The following is a 22,036-nucleotide window of genomic DNA, read 5'->3' as shown; positions in this document are numbered from 1 at the left end:
CGCTCTTCCTTCTGGGGCCAAGGTTATGACTATTGTTCCACACCGATGGGTGATGTCCACATAAACATAGCCAAAGCCAGTTAAGAACACAATCTAGTGGAGAGAGTTAGAAACATATGGAATGCTACTGAAATTATTGTTTTTAATGTCATAATTTGAATTAATCTTATCTGGTTGAGATCTGGTTGAGATCTTTTACTCAAATAATGATACTGTTCAGGAAAAGCAGAAACAGATTTCAATACTTCAGAAAATAACAGCTCTGATACTTGAAGTATTTCAGTTCTACAGCAAGATGAAATTTGCACCTCATCCTTTAACTGTATAACTGAATACATTTTAATAAGGAACTTCTCCAGAAATAAGCAAGATGTGCTGGGGAGGGGTGAGGTTATATGAGAAAAGTATAAATAGGAAATCTTAATTTGTGATTTTGGATTAAGGAGAAAGGCATGTTCCTGGAGCTCTGCAAAATCCCACCTTTCTCCTCTGGAAAACAAACCCTAAATTAACATTATGTTGCTATGTCCCAGCTCAGAGCTGGTTAGATGACGGCTGATAGCATGATGCAAAACACATGAAGACTAAAAAAATAAGTAACATTTTGGATTCATGAAAACCTGCTAAATAACTCAACACTGAACACATTTTTAAGCCATCTAAACAGGTTTTGTGGGAACACCTTCACAAGCAAGGTGCTGCCACAAGGAAATGGCAAATGTCTATCGGAAAGCGTAAAACATCAAACGTCTAAAAAGGCACAAAAACGGGAACTTGACAACAGGTTTTGCAACATGTCTTGCTTGCAGATGTGCAAACTTCATTCTGAACATGTTGTCTTTAGGAATAGATATTCTACTTAAAGAAACGACTTACTATTTTTGGAGCTTAATTCTGCAATATTTCCATGCAAGTTTTGTATTCTTCCAGAATGAAAAAGATTAATGATTAAGGTCTTTTTAGGTTTGGGAAACTCACAGCAGTCATTTTTAGAGAAAGCTGGCTTCTGTTTCCTTGTAGGGCTACTATCAACACAATTGTTTACTGGATTGTAATGACAGAAGCTATAATTTAAAGGAATGCAAACCCAAGGAATAACACAAATATAATAGACTAGTACAGGTAAAGTAAACAGTTGTTTGTCTTGAAGAATCTTCCCTGTTGTTAACAAGTCACCAGAAGGAAAAGCACCTGGAAGTTCAGTAGGATCAGCACTTAAACCGATTCTCATTACACTATTTATAATAACCTTGCACAGATAATTAAATGTTGTTCATCAAGTTATGTCTTATTCTTTGGAGAATTACATACAAAAGAATCTCTAATTTCGATATGTCAATTTTAATCTTTTGCTTATCTTAAACAGATTCACAGTCCTGCATGACGTAATTGGAGAAAAAAGGACATTTACTGAATTTTAAATACACTCTTATTATTCTAGAAAACCCTCACTGATCTTAAAGATGGGTCCTTTTCATTCCAATTTCAGATGATTCTGATGAAAAAGGTAAGCACCTTAATTTTGGTAAATAAATAAAATTTTCTTTCTAACAGAATAAGAAGTACCTATCTGTGCCTAGGTAGAAAGAGTACAAATTACTTAAGGTCCTCTAAATCTCAGTTATTTTACAATCTGAACCGAGTTGTATGTGAAGCTATTAGCATATTCCTTGTGTACTTATATAGTTTCCTAAGAGAAAGACTGACTGAGAAATCCTGGGGAAATTCTCAAAGTGTAAACCCTAAAACTTCAATAACAGAAGGCTACACTTTTTATTTGGAGAGTTCTTCAAGTAGACAATGATCCCCAAATGTTGTCTTAGCATCTAATTCCTTCTAGGAGCCAGATACTTATAAAGAACCCTGGTCTGGCATAACATTAATGACTGAAATTTGAAACCTCGCGTTGCTTGACTGGCTTGCTGAATGAAACCGAACTACTTGCTATATAACATAACACTCAATAATCAAGAGCATTTTGTGATTGGTCCCCAGGGAAAACATCTGAAACTAGTATTTCTTTCAAAGAGCCAAGCAGTTTATGTTGATTCCATGTAAACTAATGACTTCAAAGATGGAAAAAATTCCCATCAAAAAGAATTACTCCAGTCAAGGAAGTTTTCATTTACCTCAAAACGGGAGAAAAATAACAGAAGCAAAGAAAAGGGGCTTTTTGTTTTGTTTTAGAAAGACCTGTGTAGCTTCTGTGAAGACACAGGGGGAGAATGACAGGGATGATTCCTACAAGATGTAAAGATAAAAATCCTGTGATAATTAAGTTACCAAATAGAAGGATTATCCTGGATCCTGTGGGATTCGCTGCTTACAGGGTCAGAAATCTTCAGGACTGATTTTTCCAGGGTACCCGTTGGCCTTGCCAGGTTGATCAAAAAGAAGTGAAAAAATTCAGCACTAGAAAGCCTGTATTTTTGAGCTAGCTCTTTTTAAAACTGACAGTGAAGAAGGTAATCTGTACTTTAAAACTTCCATGGGAAAGGGCTTAGGAAGGAGAGCTCCCAAGACTTAAATTAAAAAAACCCTAAAACCAACAGAAAGGATAGGCTTATTGCAGAGGAACAATATACGTTGCAGGCCAGGAAGACAACCATTTATGCTGTGAACTAGGAAATAGTTTATAGCGATTTACTTGTGTTCCTTGATTGTTGATGTCCACAAAATCACTCCATTCATTTACTAATCCATCGGACGACACCACTTTCAGAAGAATGCTGGGTAACAAATCTCTTGTTTTGCAATCTGGATAGCTGGAGACTTGATGGTAAAGTTCATGATGAACTGAACATTCAGCTGGAATCTTTCTACAGTAAACTTCAAACTTTGGCGTATCTGAAATTTTATAAAATATATAAGATTAGGGCTTTCTAAAACTCATGTTAAATCAAAACTTACCTATGCTTATACAAACTAGGAAGTTTCTGCCTGAAATATTACTAATAAATAAAACACTACTGTTCTGTTGGTTGGAATTTTATGTGTTCATGTTTTTTTTCCTTTTTTATGTCATTAAGATTTACATGAATAATGTTCCACTGATCATTACATTAACATACTGTAACTGGAATTTTGGCAATATGTTTTGTATTACATTTGCAAATTTGAGGAGATTTTAATGTTCCATGGGATTGAATTGATGTCAACAAAACTCCACTGCCTTCTAGTTTCCTACAGCCAAGTCATCTTGACAGCTGGAACCAGGGTGACCCAAAAGCCTGGAGCCACGTAAGTTCATACTCCTGACCTCACGATTAGCTCCAATAGCTTCCAGGCTTCTGTATCTTCCAGAGTCTCTCACTTTGAGATAGACCTTTATGAGGGCATCAAGTTCTTGTTGTAACCAAAACATATACTGAACTCAACTTTGTATTGGAGATACAGTAAAACAATTTATACTACAACAGTGCACTGTTTCTAATTACCTACCTTTGAAGTTCTCTTTTAAAAGCAAGGGAACAGAGCACCTATTGTGGATAATTATACGAGGACTAGGATCTTCTGTAAGCGTTAGGTATGTCACGCCAAGATGCTCTTGGTAAGTCAGTGCTATGGCTCTAAAACAGAAGCAGCTATATTTGATTATGCATGTTTTGGTTGAAATCTTTATGTATTATTACTCTGGACAATTAAAAACATTCAAAACTAGCATCTGTAAGATTCTTTATGATCAACTTCCAATTCCACAGGTATTTATATACATTTAGGCAAGTATGTATCTCCACTGAGACATAAACAGAAGAACACGTGGAAATAGCATGAAAAACAACATTAGAAAAGAAATCACTTCATAGAGACTACTCATGAGTTAACTTGAGCACGTGTGTTTGCAAGATGAGAGCCCGAGCCGGCAGAGATTTATATTAAATTAAAAACATGAGATTGTAGGCCCAAATTTTCAACATAAATCTTTAAAATTTTCCAGAAGAATTTGCACACATACTTCTCTGATACACATGAAAGATATTTTAACAAATACATAAATCTGTAACTGACTGCTCCCCTGGAATGATCCACAATGCTATTGCCCTTTCAAATGTTAATGTTATGGATCATCACCACATAAATTTCCAAAATGAAAATAAATTAATTTAGTTCTACTCATTAGCTACATAAAATTTCTTCATGCATAAACACAAATTCTTTTCTTTCTTGTGCAAATTTATTGAGTATTTCTAAAAAACTTCACCACATGGTGATTTTAAAAATCCAAACAGTCTGAAAATTTGATTAGGAACATGAGTTCCTCTATGCCTCTCTCAGAATTATAAGGAATCCTTTCCTTGGTCTTCCCCTTAAAACCTTTTTTAATCTGAAGTCTGTGAGAATCTTTAATATCCACAATGACACCTCTTAGCCTCTGCAGAGGAACTGTATGAGGGTTTGAATGATACCAAGCACTTCAGGCAAGAGAAAGATCATATGGCTGGTAATATATACTGATGTAGCTTCTATAATTTCAGCTGATTGTTTCTTGTTTATACCAGTATAAGCATGAACAGATTCAGATATCAGGTCTGAGAACTGAAGTTGGGCATCTGACAAGTCATTGGACTGTTATTTTTTACTAGCTGGATGCATTTGCATGTAAATGGAATGCACATTTGGATATTTTAAGCTTTAAAACTTGGAAATCTTTCCTTGTTGTAGTCTCAAAATACTTGCATCCCTTTTTTGCTTTTCCTGTTTATCCTCTTATTATTCTTACTAAAATATATTTTTACCTTTTATAAACAAACCCTGAAGTTTTCTATTGCATTATTTCACACTGTTCTTGAACTCTTAAAATTGTTACCCACAAATTAAAAAAAGACCATAATCTCAAATATAAGTTTTCATGCTCTTATTTTGTATGCATGTAAAACCCAGCAGTCCATACATTATAAAAATTGTACAACTTGTACACGGTCATAACATTAAACCATTTATAATAAAAGCATCAAAACTATCAAAAGATAACAATTTTTAAATTAAAGTAAGGCTTGCCTTTACATATGGGGGGCATGTGTTACTCTGACTTTTGCATTAATCTCTTATGGTTTCTTACTAGCTGAGGCTTTATAGTGACAAGCAAAGTTCATGATTCATGACTGTTCAGCGTACAGTACCTGGTACAAAATCCACTTTCACTACAAAGCCCTGTGGGCACCGCCACGCTCTGCCTAGGAAACTCCTGTTTAAGGACAGCTGGTAGGCTCCACAGGTCACAACTGCCAGCGCAGCCGCCTGGACTGAAACTCAGCAGCATGCGTTTTTCAGTAAGAGGAGCCCCTGAAGTTGAGGGACTGGTGTCCCACATCAGGTCCCAGCAGGGCACAGCACTCAGCGCCTCGCTGGGTGGTGCCCCGGCTGGACTGACGTTGAACACCGTACTGGCCGGTGAGTGGAAGTCCTGGAAAGAAAAAAGATGGTGGTAGCAAGACGCACTGGTTCATAACGGGAAGTTTATTCATGTTCATCTTGGACAGAATAGTCTCAAGTAGCCAACTGACCACAACTCAACTAGAAGTTGCACTAAGTCTATTGCATTAAAAGCTATTTGGCCAAATTCTGTCTTCAGGTATACTTAGGGAGTTAAGTGAGCAGAGTTATCGACAGTCCATTCTCAGTTGCACAACATAACTACCAAAAGCAACAGTTGCATCACTGTAACAACATCACTGTGAGAAGAAAATCCATTTATAGATATAAAATTAAGAATGGGTTTTAGCCTCAACATTCTTCCAATTCCCCATCCCGTAAGACTGCCACAAAATGTGCGATGCACAAATGTAGATACCAATGTGAAGAGAGCTAGTGCAGAAGTAAAACAATACAGAAATAGGGAACTTTAAAAATTTGTTTAGCTGCCAACTCTTCTAGAAAGTTTGACCCTGAGAATTCTTTCCACATATTTTACTATAAATGTAATCTTCAATAAATATGTATAAAAGGTTGATTAAAATATAATGACCATGCATACATTTTGGTTCCTGTAAGCTAGTCCTTAAGTATACTGTGCGATTATTAGAAAACTGATATTCACGATTTGATGCAGTTTGCTGAAATACATAAACTTTGGGCACGTCTGCAGCTTCGTTCAGATCACTGGAATCTTCCCAAAAGGATAACAAAAAGTTTTCAGCCTGCCAGGCCAATATACCTCTTTTACACGCAAACTCAGTAAAAATTCAGAGAACAATTTCGACAGCTACTACGGATTATGCTGCCTGTTTTACAGAAATGGCCATTAGTGCCTGAACAGATGGAGAACAGGCAGAACTAATTCTGCAATGTGCAAGAATCTCCTGCTTCGCACAGATTTCTGATCACAGTTAATTACTGGAGTTGAATTTACCCAGGATTCTGTATTTTAAATTAAAATGACATAAAATACTTTCATTATTATGTCTAAAGATTTCTGTTCAAGTACTGCTATACGCAGTTGAGTCCACAGAAATCTAAACACCCAGGTACCGCAGATGACAAACACAAACAGCATCCACAGCGCTTTACCTCTTCTCCTGAGTGGGGTTTGGAAATAGAAAGCTGTGGTCTATAATATATTTGATATGACGTATCATTGATTATTGTTGTCTTGTCTTCTATTTGTAGAATTTGTATACCTTGCTGAACCATAGAAGAAATGCAGAACTGACACAGCTGTAAGATAATAAAAATGATGATAAGGTCACACACAAAACCACAAGAGGTACTGAAATATAGCGACACAACTGCCATTTTCTTTTTAACTGTGGAAACTCTGTCTATATTCATGCACTTTGTAACCGGAGCCACATCACATACTTCTGAAGTTGCATCTGTCAATGTTTTCCAAACAAGGCTGAGAATTCATTAATTCTTTTTCCAGGAGGTATTGTATTATCTTGGTGAGTTAGGCAGAATGTTTTTCACAATTTAATTCTTTCAATTATACTTCATGCGTTGTTTATACTCTCATTATATTTTACATGTATTAACATAATTAAGGAGGAACTTTTACACTGCATACATTTGATTGTTTTCATCTGCTATATGACTGTTTTAAAATGATAAAGTTATTATGATAATGACATTATGATAAAGTTATTATCATAAATGATGATAATTTTCTTCAAACCTTTTGATGACCTGGAAAAGCACCAAGTTTTATTTCAGCTTCAACAAAACCTTCTTCGTCCAATGTTACTACTTCCCCGTTATCAGCATCCTTCCACTTTGGGGAGGTCACATTATGAACCAGTTTAATCGCCACTGATTTGTGCACAGTATTAGTGTTTGCCCAGTATATTCCAACCTGAAAAGCTTCCTGCAAGTGAAAAATGACCGATTATCACTTGTTGAAAATTTGATACACTTCTACTAGAGTTAAATGTAGTTTCCAGTATGAAGTCAATCTCATTTCTTCCCTTTCTCCCTCTGGTTCTGCCTGTGCAGTACAAGGATAGATGAAGCCACAATGCAAATATGGGACTGATCCTCACAGTGGAATCGAGACCATAGTCTATACTGAGATGTGGTAATAGGCAGCACTTTTGTTTATGAACAGACATACATGGGGGAAAAAAAGATGGCAAAATAAACAGGAAGTATCAGATTGTCCAACTAGAATTGACAAACTGCTGTGTCAAATTATTTTAATTCCTTCAAAAATAAAGAATACTGCAGTTGTAATAAAAAAGTATGTGAGTGGCCAAGCTAAGGCCATTACACAAAACTCCGAATTCAGGAAGGCAGGCATTCTACAGAATCTTCCTTGTGTGTAATTCACTCTATCTCATTATCAAAACTTTCTTGGTAGCGTACGAGCTATGAAACAACTAAACCTAAAATGCTCTCAAACCAAACATTCCTTCCAGGCTGTCAGCTTTGCTACTGTGGTCAACACACTTCCCAAGTGACAGGTTGGCACAGCAAGGGGCCGAAGTTTGCATTTGGCCTTTATAGCAATTTACTTGGGCTGCTACATTATGCCCATGTTGTGGATTCATTGGCTGGATTGAGAGGAAGGAGAGAAGGCTGCTGAATCAGATGGCATGCAGGTCTTCTTCCTACAGTGTCTTATAGACAATTTTTAACTATGCTATCAAGTATGTCGTGCTACCCACTTGGTGGCTCAGTCAGTGTGGCAAATTTCTATGGCTATTTCTACTCCTCATCATATGACTAACAGACATAGTGACTGGAAAGTGGGAACCATCTGGATTAATAACCATTCTTCAGAATCAGAACATTTAGCAGAACTGTGCCTGCTAACGTGAATCGCAAAGTTACCTCAAAGTTGGGAGGTATAATTACTTTCCCAGTAGGTACTTGAAGAACGATCTTCTCTCCTTCAAACAGCCAGAGATCCCACTTGGACTGATTGATAAGCAAAGCCCAGGGCAAGAGTTCTATCAGCAGAGTTTTAATACATGGTTTCCACACTGACAGCTTTACCCTCATTGGGCTATCCCACTGAGACAGTTGTTCGTTGCTGTTCAAAAACAAATAAACAAAAAGATAAAGTCAAAGAAATAATTAATTCAAGATTACAAATGATAAGCCATCATTTCAAGAAATGTGCAAGACTTTTTTGGTTTTGAGATAGAAAAACAATTTCCTCTTACCTTAGCATTCTGGAACATACTGAGATGCCATCAGACAGACCTAGCTACATGTAGGCTATAAAGACATATTTTTAACTGCATAAGCTCAATCTAAATTTGGTCAATTAAAGAAATGGCTTAACAGAATTACCACTATCCTTCAGAACTAAACCTGTGATTTTACAGTCATAAAATCACATTTCCATTTTTTTTTCAGCAACACCTCCTACACCATCTCCTTGTTTCTGTAGTGAAACAAAGAGCTACTGAATAAACAACAGCCTCTGGACCTGCAGTAAAGACAACAAAAGACACTTCTCAACAAAGTAGTTCAATTCTTTTTCATCCTTACTGATGCAGTCGTCTCAGTGTAACCCAGGGCAGCCCCTAGGCTGACCCCAATTTTTTCCTACCTGCAACAGATTCTGCAGGTTACATACAGGAATCATGTAATTACTGAAAAAAATACTGAATATTGATCACATATACTATTCTTGAATGTGATTTCAGTTTATCCGAAAAGGCAATACAACAACCATGAAGAAGGTTTAGCAAAGAATTACCTGTCTGAATCCTTCCTATTATACGGCCATGCAAGCTGGGGAGGATTAGTGGTACCATAGAACTCAGACAGTATTTGGTTGACATTGCCACCTGGATGGGATTTAGTCGCTATCTGTTTAATTAGCGTGGTTGAGATAGGGACTGCGCACTCTGATGGATCATCTTCCTCCCTGTCATTGAAAACAAATTCAGTCACTTACACAAGATCAAGAATTAGGAGCACCAACATTTTCTTTAATGAAGGTTTCCAAGCATACTCTGCAGCAGGAACACTCTCAAGGTAATCATGGATGAATCAAGTTGTGATGCCTAACAAGTTTCTGTGCATTAACTGACATGCACAATTTGTTATGACACTGTAATGACCTTTGTGTCTGAGACCCTAGAAACTCTTCAGTATTCTCAAAAAATATTTCAAGATCATTCAGGTATTTATATTTCATAACACAAAAACATGGACTGCTTAAGTAAACAAATGCCAATGTGCTTAGGATAGTTATACCAAATTTAGTATTTCGTACCATATAATTTCAGGCTACATATGCTTGTTCTGTTGTACCTCCTCTGTATATGCCACACTCTTACAAAAAATGCACCAGAAGTTGAAGTGTAAATTATTCCTTCTCTTCCATACAAATGAACCATTTTCAAGGAACGTGAGTATTTTACCTGGCTTGAAATGTCAGGTGGTGTGTAAGATCAGGTTCTATATTTTGCAGTGCTTTCTCCTGTCCTTTCCCTGGAACCACCTGTGTTTCATTCAATCCCAGACTTCTTTTCTCTAAATGTATAATAATTGGGTCTGGAAGATGGCTCCTTACGATGAAAAGAGGGCTGAAAACAATCTACGAAAAGAAAGAAATATACCAATTTAAGGCTAATTTTATTCCAGTATTACAACTGTTGAAACAAGCTATTAATAAATCTTTAAAGTGGGTCATTCTGCCCTTAATTTATTATATGACATGTAAGGCATAAACATTTAGATTTCAGAGACATTAAATGTACTTACTAATCGTTGCTGCACATGAGAGTTGGGCTCTAAAGTCAAAACTGTGCACCACACATATGTAATTGAACTCTTTGAAGATGGTACCTGTATGCAGAGAAATCACCAGTATTATACTAAAATTATTCCAGTCTGATAATGTTCAACATTAATCATATCAAATAGAGGTGTAAACACAAAGTCCCCAGTTCTCTCAGGCATTTTTTATGCTATATTTAGCATGTAACTATTTCTAGTCATACCTGAATGACAGTGCTGTGTTCCCTATGTTTAGAACTCAGAGATACGTCTTGGGACCAGTCTTCATCTCCTGTAGCTTTCACACTCAGCTCGGTGAGCTCATTGCTTTCTAAGACATATGAAGGCAACTTCTGCTTGGCTGCAAGGCAGTTGATGTGTTCTTTAACAACGGTCTGTCCATCCGGACTAATGTAATGCTGAATCACTTTGAGTTCAATACTTTCAGAAAGGTAACTACAGACTGTCTGTCTTCCACAGATTAGGATCTAAAACACACAAAAATATGCAGCTCAGATATAAACAATTGTGAAAAAGAAAAGTCAAAATTGAATTATAGAGTGAAAACCTGTACAAGAATAATCTCCCTATTTTAGGTATTCCCAAGCACTGCTGAAGGCAGTGAATGGTAAGACATTATTTTTATCGGCCAAATGCATATGCAATTTTATAGAAACCTAGGCATTAAAACACTTGAAATATTGCTAAGGCAATATTCAGGCTTGAAAGAAAACATGTAACATATCCGTGTTCATTCCCACTGAACTCAGCAGTACTGTCCACAGCTGACATAGCTCTGGTTTGGATTTTAAGAGTACTGTGATGGTCTCTGAATGCTGAGCCTTTTCTGAGCAGACAGTGATGTACTTCAGAAGAAAGGTTTCTACTGACTCCTCACATTCCCATCACAATCCAGTGATCCAAACCTTTTGGTATGTTTGCTGTTTTAAAACTTATAATGCCATTAAATGGCTGTGCCATATTTCTGTATTTAAGTGCACCCACCTAGAAAATGACTAAATTAGACTCAGAGTTGTTGCTGTCCATCATACATGAATTATTTATCATAGAACATATATCTGACTTTTTCTAAGCTATACTGAGGACCAACATTCCACGTATGTCCCTGCTACAACTGTCTTCATTTGCTTCTCATTAATGAGGGCGCACACCATAGCTACAACCCACCAAGGAAAATCTCAGCAGGGCTTTCAGTGACGCCAGGCACTGTTCTTGTCCGATCAGCTGTATTTCTGTTGTGCAACATAAGGCGCTCTGCCATATCCATGAGCGGAACATGCTCTGGCTTCTGCCAACACAGGCAGAATGACTGCAGTGTTATTACAGATCTCTTTACAAATACAGTATGTGAAAAGTTACTGCACAGCAGCCCATTTTCAGATGTTAATTTGGTCATTACTTCTTTCTCTTTTAACAATACAAAGGCCTGAATTACATCCCAGATTAGATATGAACAGTTTCTTAAAGAAAAATACAAATTCTGCTTCTCCAGAGCTTAAAACATGCAAGAGACTGTGTAACTTAGCACTGTCAGAACTTACAAACCACGGAAAGGGATGTTTATTGGAACATGTAAAATATGTGGTGGTAACTGAGTTTTTAAATGCTAAGATCCATACCAAACTGAAAAAAACTCCCAGAAATGCCCTCAGAAGACTGGTATACTTGTTTTTTTGCAGTAGGACAGAATAAATAATAAGATGACTAATTCATGAATAGATAACAGTTTAAATTACTCAAGTTATTTTTTCCAAACTGGATCAAATACTTACTTGCTTTTGTGCTGAACCTTGATAATAAGTGATGCTGTCCGGCCCTTGTACTGAATGGTACGAATAAAGGTCCCTGTATTGTCCACACTGAATGGTTCAGACCACCGCCAGTTTCCCCAGCCTTCAATACAGATGTGTAACAGCTGGAAAGAAAGCAATTACTACTTCAATACATAACTGGGAAAAAAAAAAGCCTTGCAGTAGGATAGGAATTCCCGTGACAGAGAAATATTCTTGGTTTTAAAACTCAGCAATGGTAAGCACACCAGTTCCCTGAATGATCCACACATTCTGTGATTTCAGACACAAACAGAAGAATTAACAATACTGTAAGATGGCTCTGCATCACGCATTTCTATAAATTACCTGCTTCAGCAGTATATTTAGGATGGTAAAAATCCAGCCTACAACTGTTCAGAAAAAAAGGTTGTGTAGACTAGAGAGCCTAAAACAGGAAATATGAGATTTTCTTTATTGCCCTTGAAATTGTTGTAGAAATCCACCCTCTTTATTACCAGCAAGGTGATATGAAACGCAGGTCCAGGCCAGATTTTTGGCCTTCAGAAGAAGACAGAAAATTACAAATACCCTTCCCTTCAAAATAAAGAAGGATGTAAATCTATTTGTATATACACTTGTATAGCTCACATATATGTGTGTTAAATGTAGAACTTAGCATATTGCCGAGAGACGGGAAACATTTCATTTCTTACACAAATGTGGTGGCAAGTTCAAGCTTGACTGCATGAGAAGAAATTTAACTGCATAATTATACTCCCTGTGTGATTTATTCCGGAAAAGGAGTGGCTTTTTTCCAGTTTAACTTAAATCACTTCCAGAGCAATATAGTCTTTCATCATTTGAAGAGCCTTTCATCCATTTACCCACCATACGCACTTACCTCTATCCCATGGAGATTCTTTAAGCCAGAGTAGTGAAAATTGGTACTGTTCCATGTAGGTCAATGAAGTTACATAAATTTACGCCAGCTGAAGATCTGGCTATTTAACTCTGTATAGATCTTTTGTGGCTGTGCAAACTTAAGAATGTGAGTTCTATATAAGGGATCAAAGCAATAAGCATTCTGGGTAAAATTTATTCTTTGCAGAGGGCCAGCACAGAGCCTAAGCATCACTTAAGTCCTTTAAAACAGTTATATAAAGGCCTTGTGGGAATTCTCTCTTGAGGGTTGAATTTCACTCTGATTTTGGACATCTGTCATTAATTAATTTAAGTAATTGAGAACAGGATCAGGCCCAAAGTTTGATCATTTACACAAGCAAAAATTGAAACTTGTAAATATTATGTTCTCCCGCGATTTGTCTCCAAAAAAGAGATAGCACTGGCCATAGACCTGGCCAGTTGGACTCAGTAAATGGCTGGATGTTGGGTTTTTTTTCATTGTTTTAAGAAACAACCACAGCAACAACTTTCAAAGATATTACAACTCAGTAGCCTGTTTGCAATTTGTGGTATCCTCAGCACAAGTTACATACAGAACAATAACATCCATTCAGTGGGTGGCTTTTGAATTTGCAAGAGTGATGACTGTTGCATTCAGATTCAAATTAGTTTTACGCTGGAAGCACAAAGGCTAATATGTGCCAGTGTGCACACGGGCATGCATCTGGATGTGCACATGCGTGGGCACAGCTTTATATGCAAGAATATGTTGAGGGATGCTGTGCACTAGGACACTCAAACTCTTAAGCAACCACGTTGCTTTGATTCTTAAGTATTAGTTACAGAAAAGGAAAAACAAAACAAAACAAAAAAATCCAACTGCAGTGGCTGGAAGCAGTTCAGTTTCTTACAGAGGCAGCTGGGAATAAATCTCATCACATATGAAAACTAAGAGAAACAAGAAAACTGTTTATTTTGGAGAAACTGGTAGCTGGAAACGACAGCCAAATAATGAGAAAAGGTACTTAGTGGTCAGTCTCAGCTAGAAGGTACACAAAATACGGTGTGCTCCAAAGATAGATGTCATATAAATGCCATAATTGATGATTAGTAACTGTATGTAGCTCCAACATTAGGATGTCTCCCACCCTGTAAAAACAGCTTTGCTCACGAGTTTAATGTTCCCAAGGAACATGCTGTCAGCTTTCCTTGAGCAGTCACTAGCTCCCAAATGCTGCCTTACTAATTTTCTTTGCAGCACAACTATTAGCTGCGTTTAACTTCACGGTTCAGAAAGAAAAATAAAAAAAAGCTGTTATAATATATTGGCAATTTCTTATTTTATAAAGATACTGTTAGCATGGTAAATGCTACATACAAAGGGAACAGCCTTCATAAGTTAAAGATATCTAAGATATTTTTATTAATGACATAACAATATAAGAATTGGATACTGCATAAATTTACTTTCAAGCCAAGAAACTGCATTCCATGAAAATGCAACGGGATCTCTGGGTGAATCTGTTACTTAAATGTGAGATTTCTGGAAAACGTGGCTAGAAGTAATTAGCAAATGACACTAAGTGATACAGAGATATATGGCAGGAAATAAAAATTGAAGTAATTTTAGAAAATTAAGTAATCTGGTGTTAACATTATTTTAGCAGAAAACATCATAATAGATGGTATTAGATATTCAACAAGGCAGAGCTCTAATGTTATAAAACTGACTCAATACTATAGATTCACAGTAATTGCCCTTTTGTTTATCAAGCTTTAAGTTAATTTGAAGTATTTATTAGACACTCTGCTTTAAAAAAGTTCAGCAAGTATAGCTAAGGATGGTACATACACTAGGAGAAAAGAGGAGTCATTGCAAAAAGGTACAAAAAATATTCAAGGGACTTCAAAAGCATTCTGACAAATATAATCCAGTGATAAGTGGCAATTTATACCTTACAGAGAATTTAAAACCAATTATCGACTGTGTATGTGAAGATAGGCACCCATTTGTGTAACCATGTGATTTCTGCATTTTCTGGTAGGGAACCATATCAACAGATAACACAGAGTTTTTTGTTTTGACTAGACTTTGCTGAGGCTTGGATTTGTAATTCTGTCCATTATGGATTTCTGTTTTGAGAGGGAAAGAAATTGCCTTCAGACAGGCAGACTAAGATGAAGCTGCTCCTACTGGAGCGAATGGCTAGAAAAGCTGTATTCTTTATCACGTCTCTTCACAGAATGTTTCTATTCTCTCCTCAAAATTTAGGTTTTCAGCTACATGCGTGAGTGAAGGATACGATCTGAGTAAATAAAGCCAAGTGTCATATGACAAGGCATGAAGACTAAAATGGAGGATTAAAAATGAGACTAAGAATGGAGCCTGTCCAGAAAAGGCAGCATTTTCCAGCTGTATAAGCAATTTAAAGCTTCTGCCCTCAAAATGCTCAGTGATACAAACTTGACTTCTAATTTGCTTGTAGATCCACCAAAGTTAACTTGGTTTTACTGTAGTTAGATTATATCTGTCTTCTAAGCGAAACTTTTTGGGAAGAATAAGGATTATTGCTCTGGACTCTGCTAGACTGGGAGGAATTGAGTGAGGATCTGGTTAATGGTGTGGAAGCAGTTGGTTAATTTAAAAGATACAAGATAGTAAAATAAAAGCTGTGATGATGCAGCAGCACAGAGGAAATGGAGACCTGGAGATGGGAGCTGAATTCTAAGACTTGAAGTTAAAGCAATTTTTAATTGAAAAATAAAAGGAGAAGGATGATTGGTATTTTTTGGTTGTGTTTTCAGGATACAAGGTGGCCCTTGACAAGGATCAGGACTTACAACAGTAAAAACCAGTTAGTATTTGGGAAAACAGCGAATGAAACGTTCATTCTGCACATTGTCAGCTGCACCAGCCACCAAAAGAGTTTGAATTTCAGTTTGGCTTCCTTTTCTCATGTGACCTGGGAGATCTGACCCGTTCTACACCATCGTCCTTTTTAAGACAGAAGGCCAGTACAGAGCATGGGTGAAAGCAATTGCCTTCGCCCCCACGCTGGCTAGTAGACAAAAGGTCACACTTGGCAGATAAACTCTGAGCCTTGGGGGCTCCTGGAGGTGTTGTGAGCCTCAGCAAAGCAGGCCTGAACCTTGCAGGGCCAAACTAGCTCTACATGCTGTGGAAAAGAAGAGTCTTTTGGTTAAGGAAGGGTAACCAAATTATGAGGGGTCATGTGATTCATGGACAATATCAATCCTTATCTGTCCCAGGTATTATCTAGAAAGTCAATTACATGTCATATAATACAATAGAATATAACCGTTGATTTTGAATGCAGGACCCCAAAGGAAAGCAACAATACACTTCTCACTACTTAAACAGTGTAAAATAACATAAAACTTTTTTTTTTGCCTGACGTTTTTCTGTAAACGGCCTGGGGAGGATTATTTAAAGTACGAAAGGTTGTGCAGAGAATCTGTAACATCCCTAAACAATAAAACAGGAAAATATCCCAATAATAACTGATATATAAGTCACAGTTTCTAAGTTTGAACCCACAGAATACCTTAGATATTCTAACATAATATCTGAAAGAATGGCAACTTGGAAATAAATAACAACGAATTATGATCTTGCTGGAGATGCAACATGAATTAAAATTTGGCTTCAGTCTTTTTTTTTTGTAGGAGAACAAGGAGGAGGTTCTTAAAGCTATTTCCAAATCTACAACTGCCTTTAAAAATTATGTTTACAAAGTTCTAGCAGAAGTTGTGCTTTGCAGGCACACTATTTAAAAGAAGAAAAAACCCTACTTTAAATGGGTTCCAGTGAAGGTATTACTAATATACTAACCACTACTAATTTATAAGTTTATGTTCAGAAGACCAGAAAAGCAAATGATACGAGACATTTTCCCCCAAATTCTGTAAAAGTAGCAATAAAGTGGCACATAGCTGTTTCAGGCATAGTTACCTACTTTGATAAGAAATAAATCTATTTTATTTATAACCAGTAACTTGGCCACTTTCTCACTGAAGTCATTTCCCAATCAACATAAGAACTGATTTTTACCCACTACACCTGCTGCTTCAAGTTAAGGATGGTGAAAAGCGAAAATGGGCTGTTATTAGAACCCTGGGAGAAGACTCTGGAGAAAGGTTTGGGAGCTGCTACTTTAAATGCAGACTTCCCCTATGCAAGATTTTTTTTTTTTAATAGAAAACAAAACAATGACTTTAGATCCATTATTCTTTGCTTCTTCAGAGGACTCTGATGAAGTTTGAGCGTGGGGAAAATAACCAGTAATAACTAGCATGTTATAGAAGATTTTTGCTGTTTATTCGCAAGCAAACAATCTCTGCAGAATACATTCAAGGGGACTCTCAGAGGAATAGCTGGTTTTTACATTTGCTGTGACCCCTGCTGGGACCTTCCGACTGCCTACTGTCTTGCAAGGCAGAATTCCTTAACTCTGAGTAAATTGCTAGGAAGATCTGATCTCTTCTAACTTCAGAGTTTCACCCTATGTATCATATGCTCCAGTTCTTCTCCTAAAAAACACAGCTGTCTTGGAGACAAACATGACTTTTGACATAACTGGGGCCCATCCCACAAAGCAACTTGAAGATCAAGATAAGGAGCGCAGACTGGATCCAATAATAATGTAGGAGCCAGCGTTGTCTGTAGAGCACAGGAGTGGTGTAGCTTCTCTTCCCTTTTAATGATAACTAACAGACCTCTAACTTTCATTAAAATCTGCAAAAGGAACTCACAAGGTCTGGCAACTTTTGCTAGAATTGCTTAAAGCCTCAAATATCATCAGTTTTGGACCTACCCCAACTCTGAAAGGGACTATATAGTTGGGGGTGTCTTATCCCTAAGGAAGGTCAAAACCTCATGAAATCTGAGGAAAACATGGGGGGTGGAGTGGAGTAGAAGACCGAGCACCTCAGACTTATTACTGAAATATTAGCCAAACTAGCGAGACTTGCAGGAATCAGAGTGAAAGTTAAAAGGGAAAGGTTAGGTTCCCTGAAATGTAGAAGAATCAGGCTGGGAAAAAATGAAGGAAGGAAGGAGCTTTAAGTTAAGCCAAACAGTTGGAGGGACACTATCAATAGCTGGTAAATACAAATCCCTGGTATGCTATAGCTGTTTTTGTAACATGAAAAAGTTGAACAATCTTAAATTATAACCTATAGTAGCTTCATTAATATTAAAATTAATTCTAAATGTAAACAAAGCATTATATAACTACGTGCTACTACAAAAATAACTTATTTTAGGTATATATATTTAATTGTGCTAAATAATTCAAATGGACAATTACTGCATCTCTCACTATGCTTAATTAGCAAAAGAAAAATGGAGAATTTTATTGATGTGAATGTGAAAGAAATACTACCCTTTTAAAACTATTTATTTTCATTTAACTGAACTGCCTTGCCATACTAAAAAAACATTTTGCAGAGGTTAAATAAAGTATTTCATGGCAACCGCTGCTTCTTAGTGCCTGTGTAACAAGAAACATGAGCCAGCCGAAGTTGTGCAAGTTGGTTTGCTTTCCCAGTAAGAGAATGTGGTATCTAAGACCTTGTCCTAACTCATTTTATCCCCAAGAGTAAGTCAAGTAAGTCAAGTATGAACTAATGCCTGGAGGGAAGTCCCTGACTCCAGAAGTATGGATTATTTCACATTTATCTTACAATCTGCTCTCAGAGTTCTTAAAATTCACTAACTTGGCAAGTTTGGAATTATCATGAGAAATGAAATAATTTCATAACTATGAAGTCATCTAGCATTCCATGAATATGACACTTGGAGGGTTTGTCCATGCTTGGGCATTTACTGTGACCTTTGGATAATAAGCTGTAAGATAGTTTTGCATGGAAACAATTAGAAAAGTGCCATAGCATAATAGGGACAACCTGATGTCTTAATTGAGTCGTCATTTTCATTTCAAGGATTTCTATTAATCATTGAAAAAATTTACATGACAACATTTGTAATAATATTTGAACAAACTTATTTTGTACGATCTAAAATTACAATGGATTGTGCTGTTTAGACTGTTTAGATGAACTGCCTTTCTGAAGCATGCTAAACTTACAGTGATTTATATTTAACGTTAACCAAATGAACAAGGCCTATAGATGGATGCCAAGATTCTCCGACCTTTGTAAAGAAAACTCGCTTCTATCTCAGCAGCGTGTGGAAAGCCTGTGCTTCCATATATTTTCAGTGAAATTACCTCAGTGCTATTTTTTAGTCTCTAAATTTCCCAGCAAGAGATGGCTGTTGAAAATAGTTAAAAGAGCAGAAATATTCTTGAAATCATTCCAAGGGCTGGGACAAGGGAGGTATAGCCCCCCTACTAGAAGAGCCTGCTGGCCAGCAACGTGGCTGAGTGAGGAGTGAGCTGTTAGCTTCGCTGTCTCCTGGGACATGGGAATCCAACATGACACTCCTGACTGTTTACCAGCCCAATTCTTCAGTGAATCTGAATCTGATCAGAGCAAAACAGAATAGGAAATCCCTTTGACGTCACCAACTTTCAGCTGAAGAATGAGTATCTGAAAAATGTATCTGAAGTTCCTACTGTCACCTCACCCACTCCCTAATGTGTGATTTGGTTTTCTGCTGGACTTTTCCATCTTTCATCCTGTGCTTTTATCCTTCATGTATCCTTTGGTCAGGCATTGGAACAGGCTGCCCAGGGCGGTGGTGGAGTCGCCATCTCTGGAAGTGTTCAAGAAACGTGTGGATGTGGCGCTTCAGGACATGGTCTAGGGGACATGGTGGCGCTGGATTAATGGTTGGACTTGATGATCTTGAAGGTCCTTTCCAACCTAGTGTTTCTGTGATTCTGTGATGTAGCAAGAAATTTACATAGTAGCCACAAAAATGGAATGTTTTGCACTGCTCAAGTCCCTGAGTGAAAGGAAAAGCTAAAGATCAATGTTTTAATATTCAAGTTCTCTGGGTGTTGGATGGTTAATGCCGTATCTTGTGCTGGTAGTCTTTAGCAGCTCGGCTCCAACTGACAGAAAGTATCAGTTAGAATCTACAATTTTAACTCTTCTGCTTTTCACTTTGCTTGAGATAATCCTAATTTTCAAAACTCGTTCCAGTCTGCACCATTATCAGAAGTACACCATTACTAGAAATACACCATAATCAGAACTACACCATTAGTAGGACTATCTAGAACGATGGTCAAAAAGAGGATTCTCCCAACTGAGTAAGTTTATATAAGTAACAAGAAAATGGATAAGAAAAACTGCTAAGAGGAAAGCCTTACTTAGTTCTGGTTATATTTATAATCACTGTAAACATTTCCTTCTTTTTCCATGCATTTATGAAAAAGGTTTAAATGATTTTATGCGTGGTTGCTGCAAAAGAAAGTGATAATTGGCTAGGAAATATGGGTCACGTTTAGCTACCTTTCTACAAGCCTGGTTGTTCTTTCTCCCTTACACAACCGGAGAGAGTTACGTTAATCGTAACCCAAGCGCGAGTACTGTCATCTGATGAGCAGGGATCCTGTCTCGCAATCTGACACTTGCCGAATTGCACAGTGCATAGTCACCCATTTAGGTTGCTCACCCATGGGCAGGGGCATCACAGGCATTTTGCTTGTATGAGAAAACATAAATCCTTTTTGAAAACATGACAAGGGCTATATAGTACTCCAGTGTCTCTAAGTCTCCAAAGGTTCCCCTCTGTGCAGTATTAGACCAGCGCACATCATTTCTAACAACTCCTCTGTCGCTGGGGTGAGACGGTCCTTTACTAGCCTGCCTTCCTCTTAACTTACGCCTTGACTTCAGTGTCAACTGCAACTGCTTACGCTGGCTCCATTTGCTCTGCACAGATTACCACACTCATGTAAAATTCAGTAGTTTTGCGTATCCACCAACTGACGTATGAACAAAAAACACAGTAAATTCGCCATCTCTGCTTCCCAGCGACACTTGAAACTTGTCAGCAGTGGAAGTGGGCACAGCTCCCGTTTAGAATTACCATCCAAATACCACCTTCTCTCTCACACGCTAAGGCTGGCATTTTCCAGGGCTCTAGAGGGGTTAGGAACCCCCACCCACTACACTCCTGCTAGGATCTGTAAAAATTTTAGTAACACCTCAGCGCAGGACTGCTGCTCAGCAAGCGGGGTGGCACAGGTCTCTCGTCTCCCACTCAGCAGGAGTATATACTAAAAAGAGAGAAGAAATGGCTTTGCTGTCTCATAAACACTTTTTTTAGATTTAAATTCTTGCTCTATCTTGAACCAAGATGAAAATTCCATTTTTCACCACCACTCAAGAAAACCAACAACATGGATTCATTGAAATATTTCCTGTTGATAATTCTAAAATATTTCATTTTGGTTTCAGTGTTTACCCTTAAAAAAACACCCAAGAAACAGAAACTGCATTATTTAAACTATTTAAGTGGGGTGTTTCTGACAATTTCAAATCTTTTCTAATGCAAGCACATGCTGAGCGGAGAGATTTGTCCAGTCTGACTCTGTTCTGCAAACAATTTCAGTGAACAGATGCTTCTGGTAAAAACAATTCATTAAAAAAATTCCCCAAACCTCTAATGTACATCACAGAAAACAGACACTGATCACTTAGTTATAAAAACCTGGCAAGCGATCTTCTTTTGCTTTTTTTTCAGAAGCTTCAGTTTCCACAGCCGCTCAGCTTTACAGAAAGCGGTCGTGCACACCCAGTTCTACCCTCGAGTAACTTCTAAACACTTCTGGCTTTCCTCACTCTTTGTTTACCTTTTCCCTCCGACGCAGCCCCGGCGTGTGGCTCCTGAAAGAGCTGGAGCGTTAGAGCTAGTTGACACCATAGAGAAAACCGAAGAATCGACGCGTAAAGCCACCGGTCAGCATTTAGCCATCGCCGCCTTCGAAGGGCTGTTTCTGACGTACCTGCGGGGACTTGTGAGAGCGCCAGCTGTACTGGTGACTGTGGAGACTCGCCAGCAAAATATTTTCATCGGTATCCACCTGGCCAAACCGCAGTGTCTCTTGTGTGTCATTACAGATCACAAAATGGCCGAAGACCAACTCCTCTGCCTCAGGGCACTGGTTCTGAAAGGAAAGGGATATGAAAGCCAGTAAGCATCAGATTAATTGCAAGACGTTTGGCAGCTGTCT

General features: G+C 37.7%; 1 protein-coding gene across 1 annotated transcript in view; it reads right to left on the bottom strand.

Moving 5' to 3' along the window:
• The window catches only part of LOC104619517 (vacuolar protein sorting-associated protein 13B-like), a 118,407-nt gene that overhangs the window by 24,371 nt on the left and 72,000 nt on the right, over window positions 1–22,036 (bottom strand). The window contains 13 exon segments of the mRNA XM_010285413.1: window positions 4–93; window positions 2,648–2,847; window positions 3,442–3,569; window positions 5,121–5,404; window positions 6,508–6,654; window positions 7,112–7,300; window positions 8,266–8,467; window positions 9,143–9,313; window positions 9,813–9,988; window positions 10,156–10,239; window positions 10,395–10,658; window positions 11,960–12,106; window positions 21,809–21,970. Of these exon segments, the coding sequence (XP_010283715.1) occupies window positions 4–93; window positions 2,648–2,847; window positions 3,442–3,569; window positions 5,121–5,404; window positions 6,508–6,654; window positions 7,112–7,300; window positions 8,266–8,467; window positions 9,143–9,313; window positions 9,813–9,988; window positions 10,156–10,239; window positions 10,395–10,658; window positions 11,960–12,106; window positions 21,809–21,970 (2,244 nt within the window).

This window comes from Phaethon lepturus, unplaced genomic scaffold (genome assembly GCF_000687285.1).
Source record: "Phaethon lepturus isolate BGI_N335 unplaced genomic scaffold, ASM68728v1 scaffold13634, whole genome shotgun sequence".
NCBI lineage: Eukaryota > Metazoa > Chordata > Aves > Phaethontiformes > Phaethontidae > Phaethon > Phaethon lepturus.
This window is presented reverse-complemented; position numbering and strand designations above follow the sequence as displayed.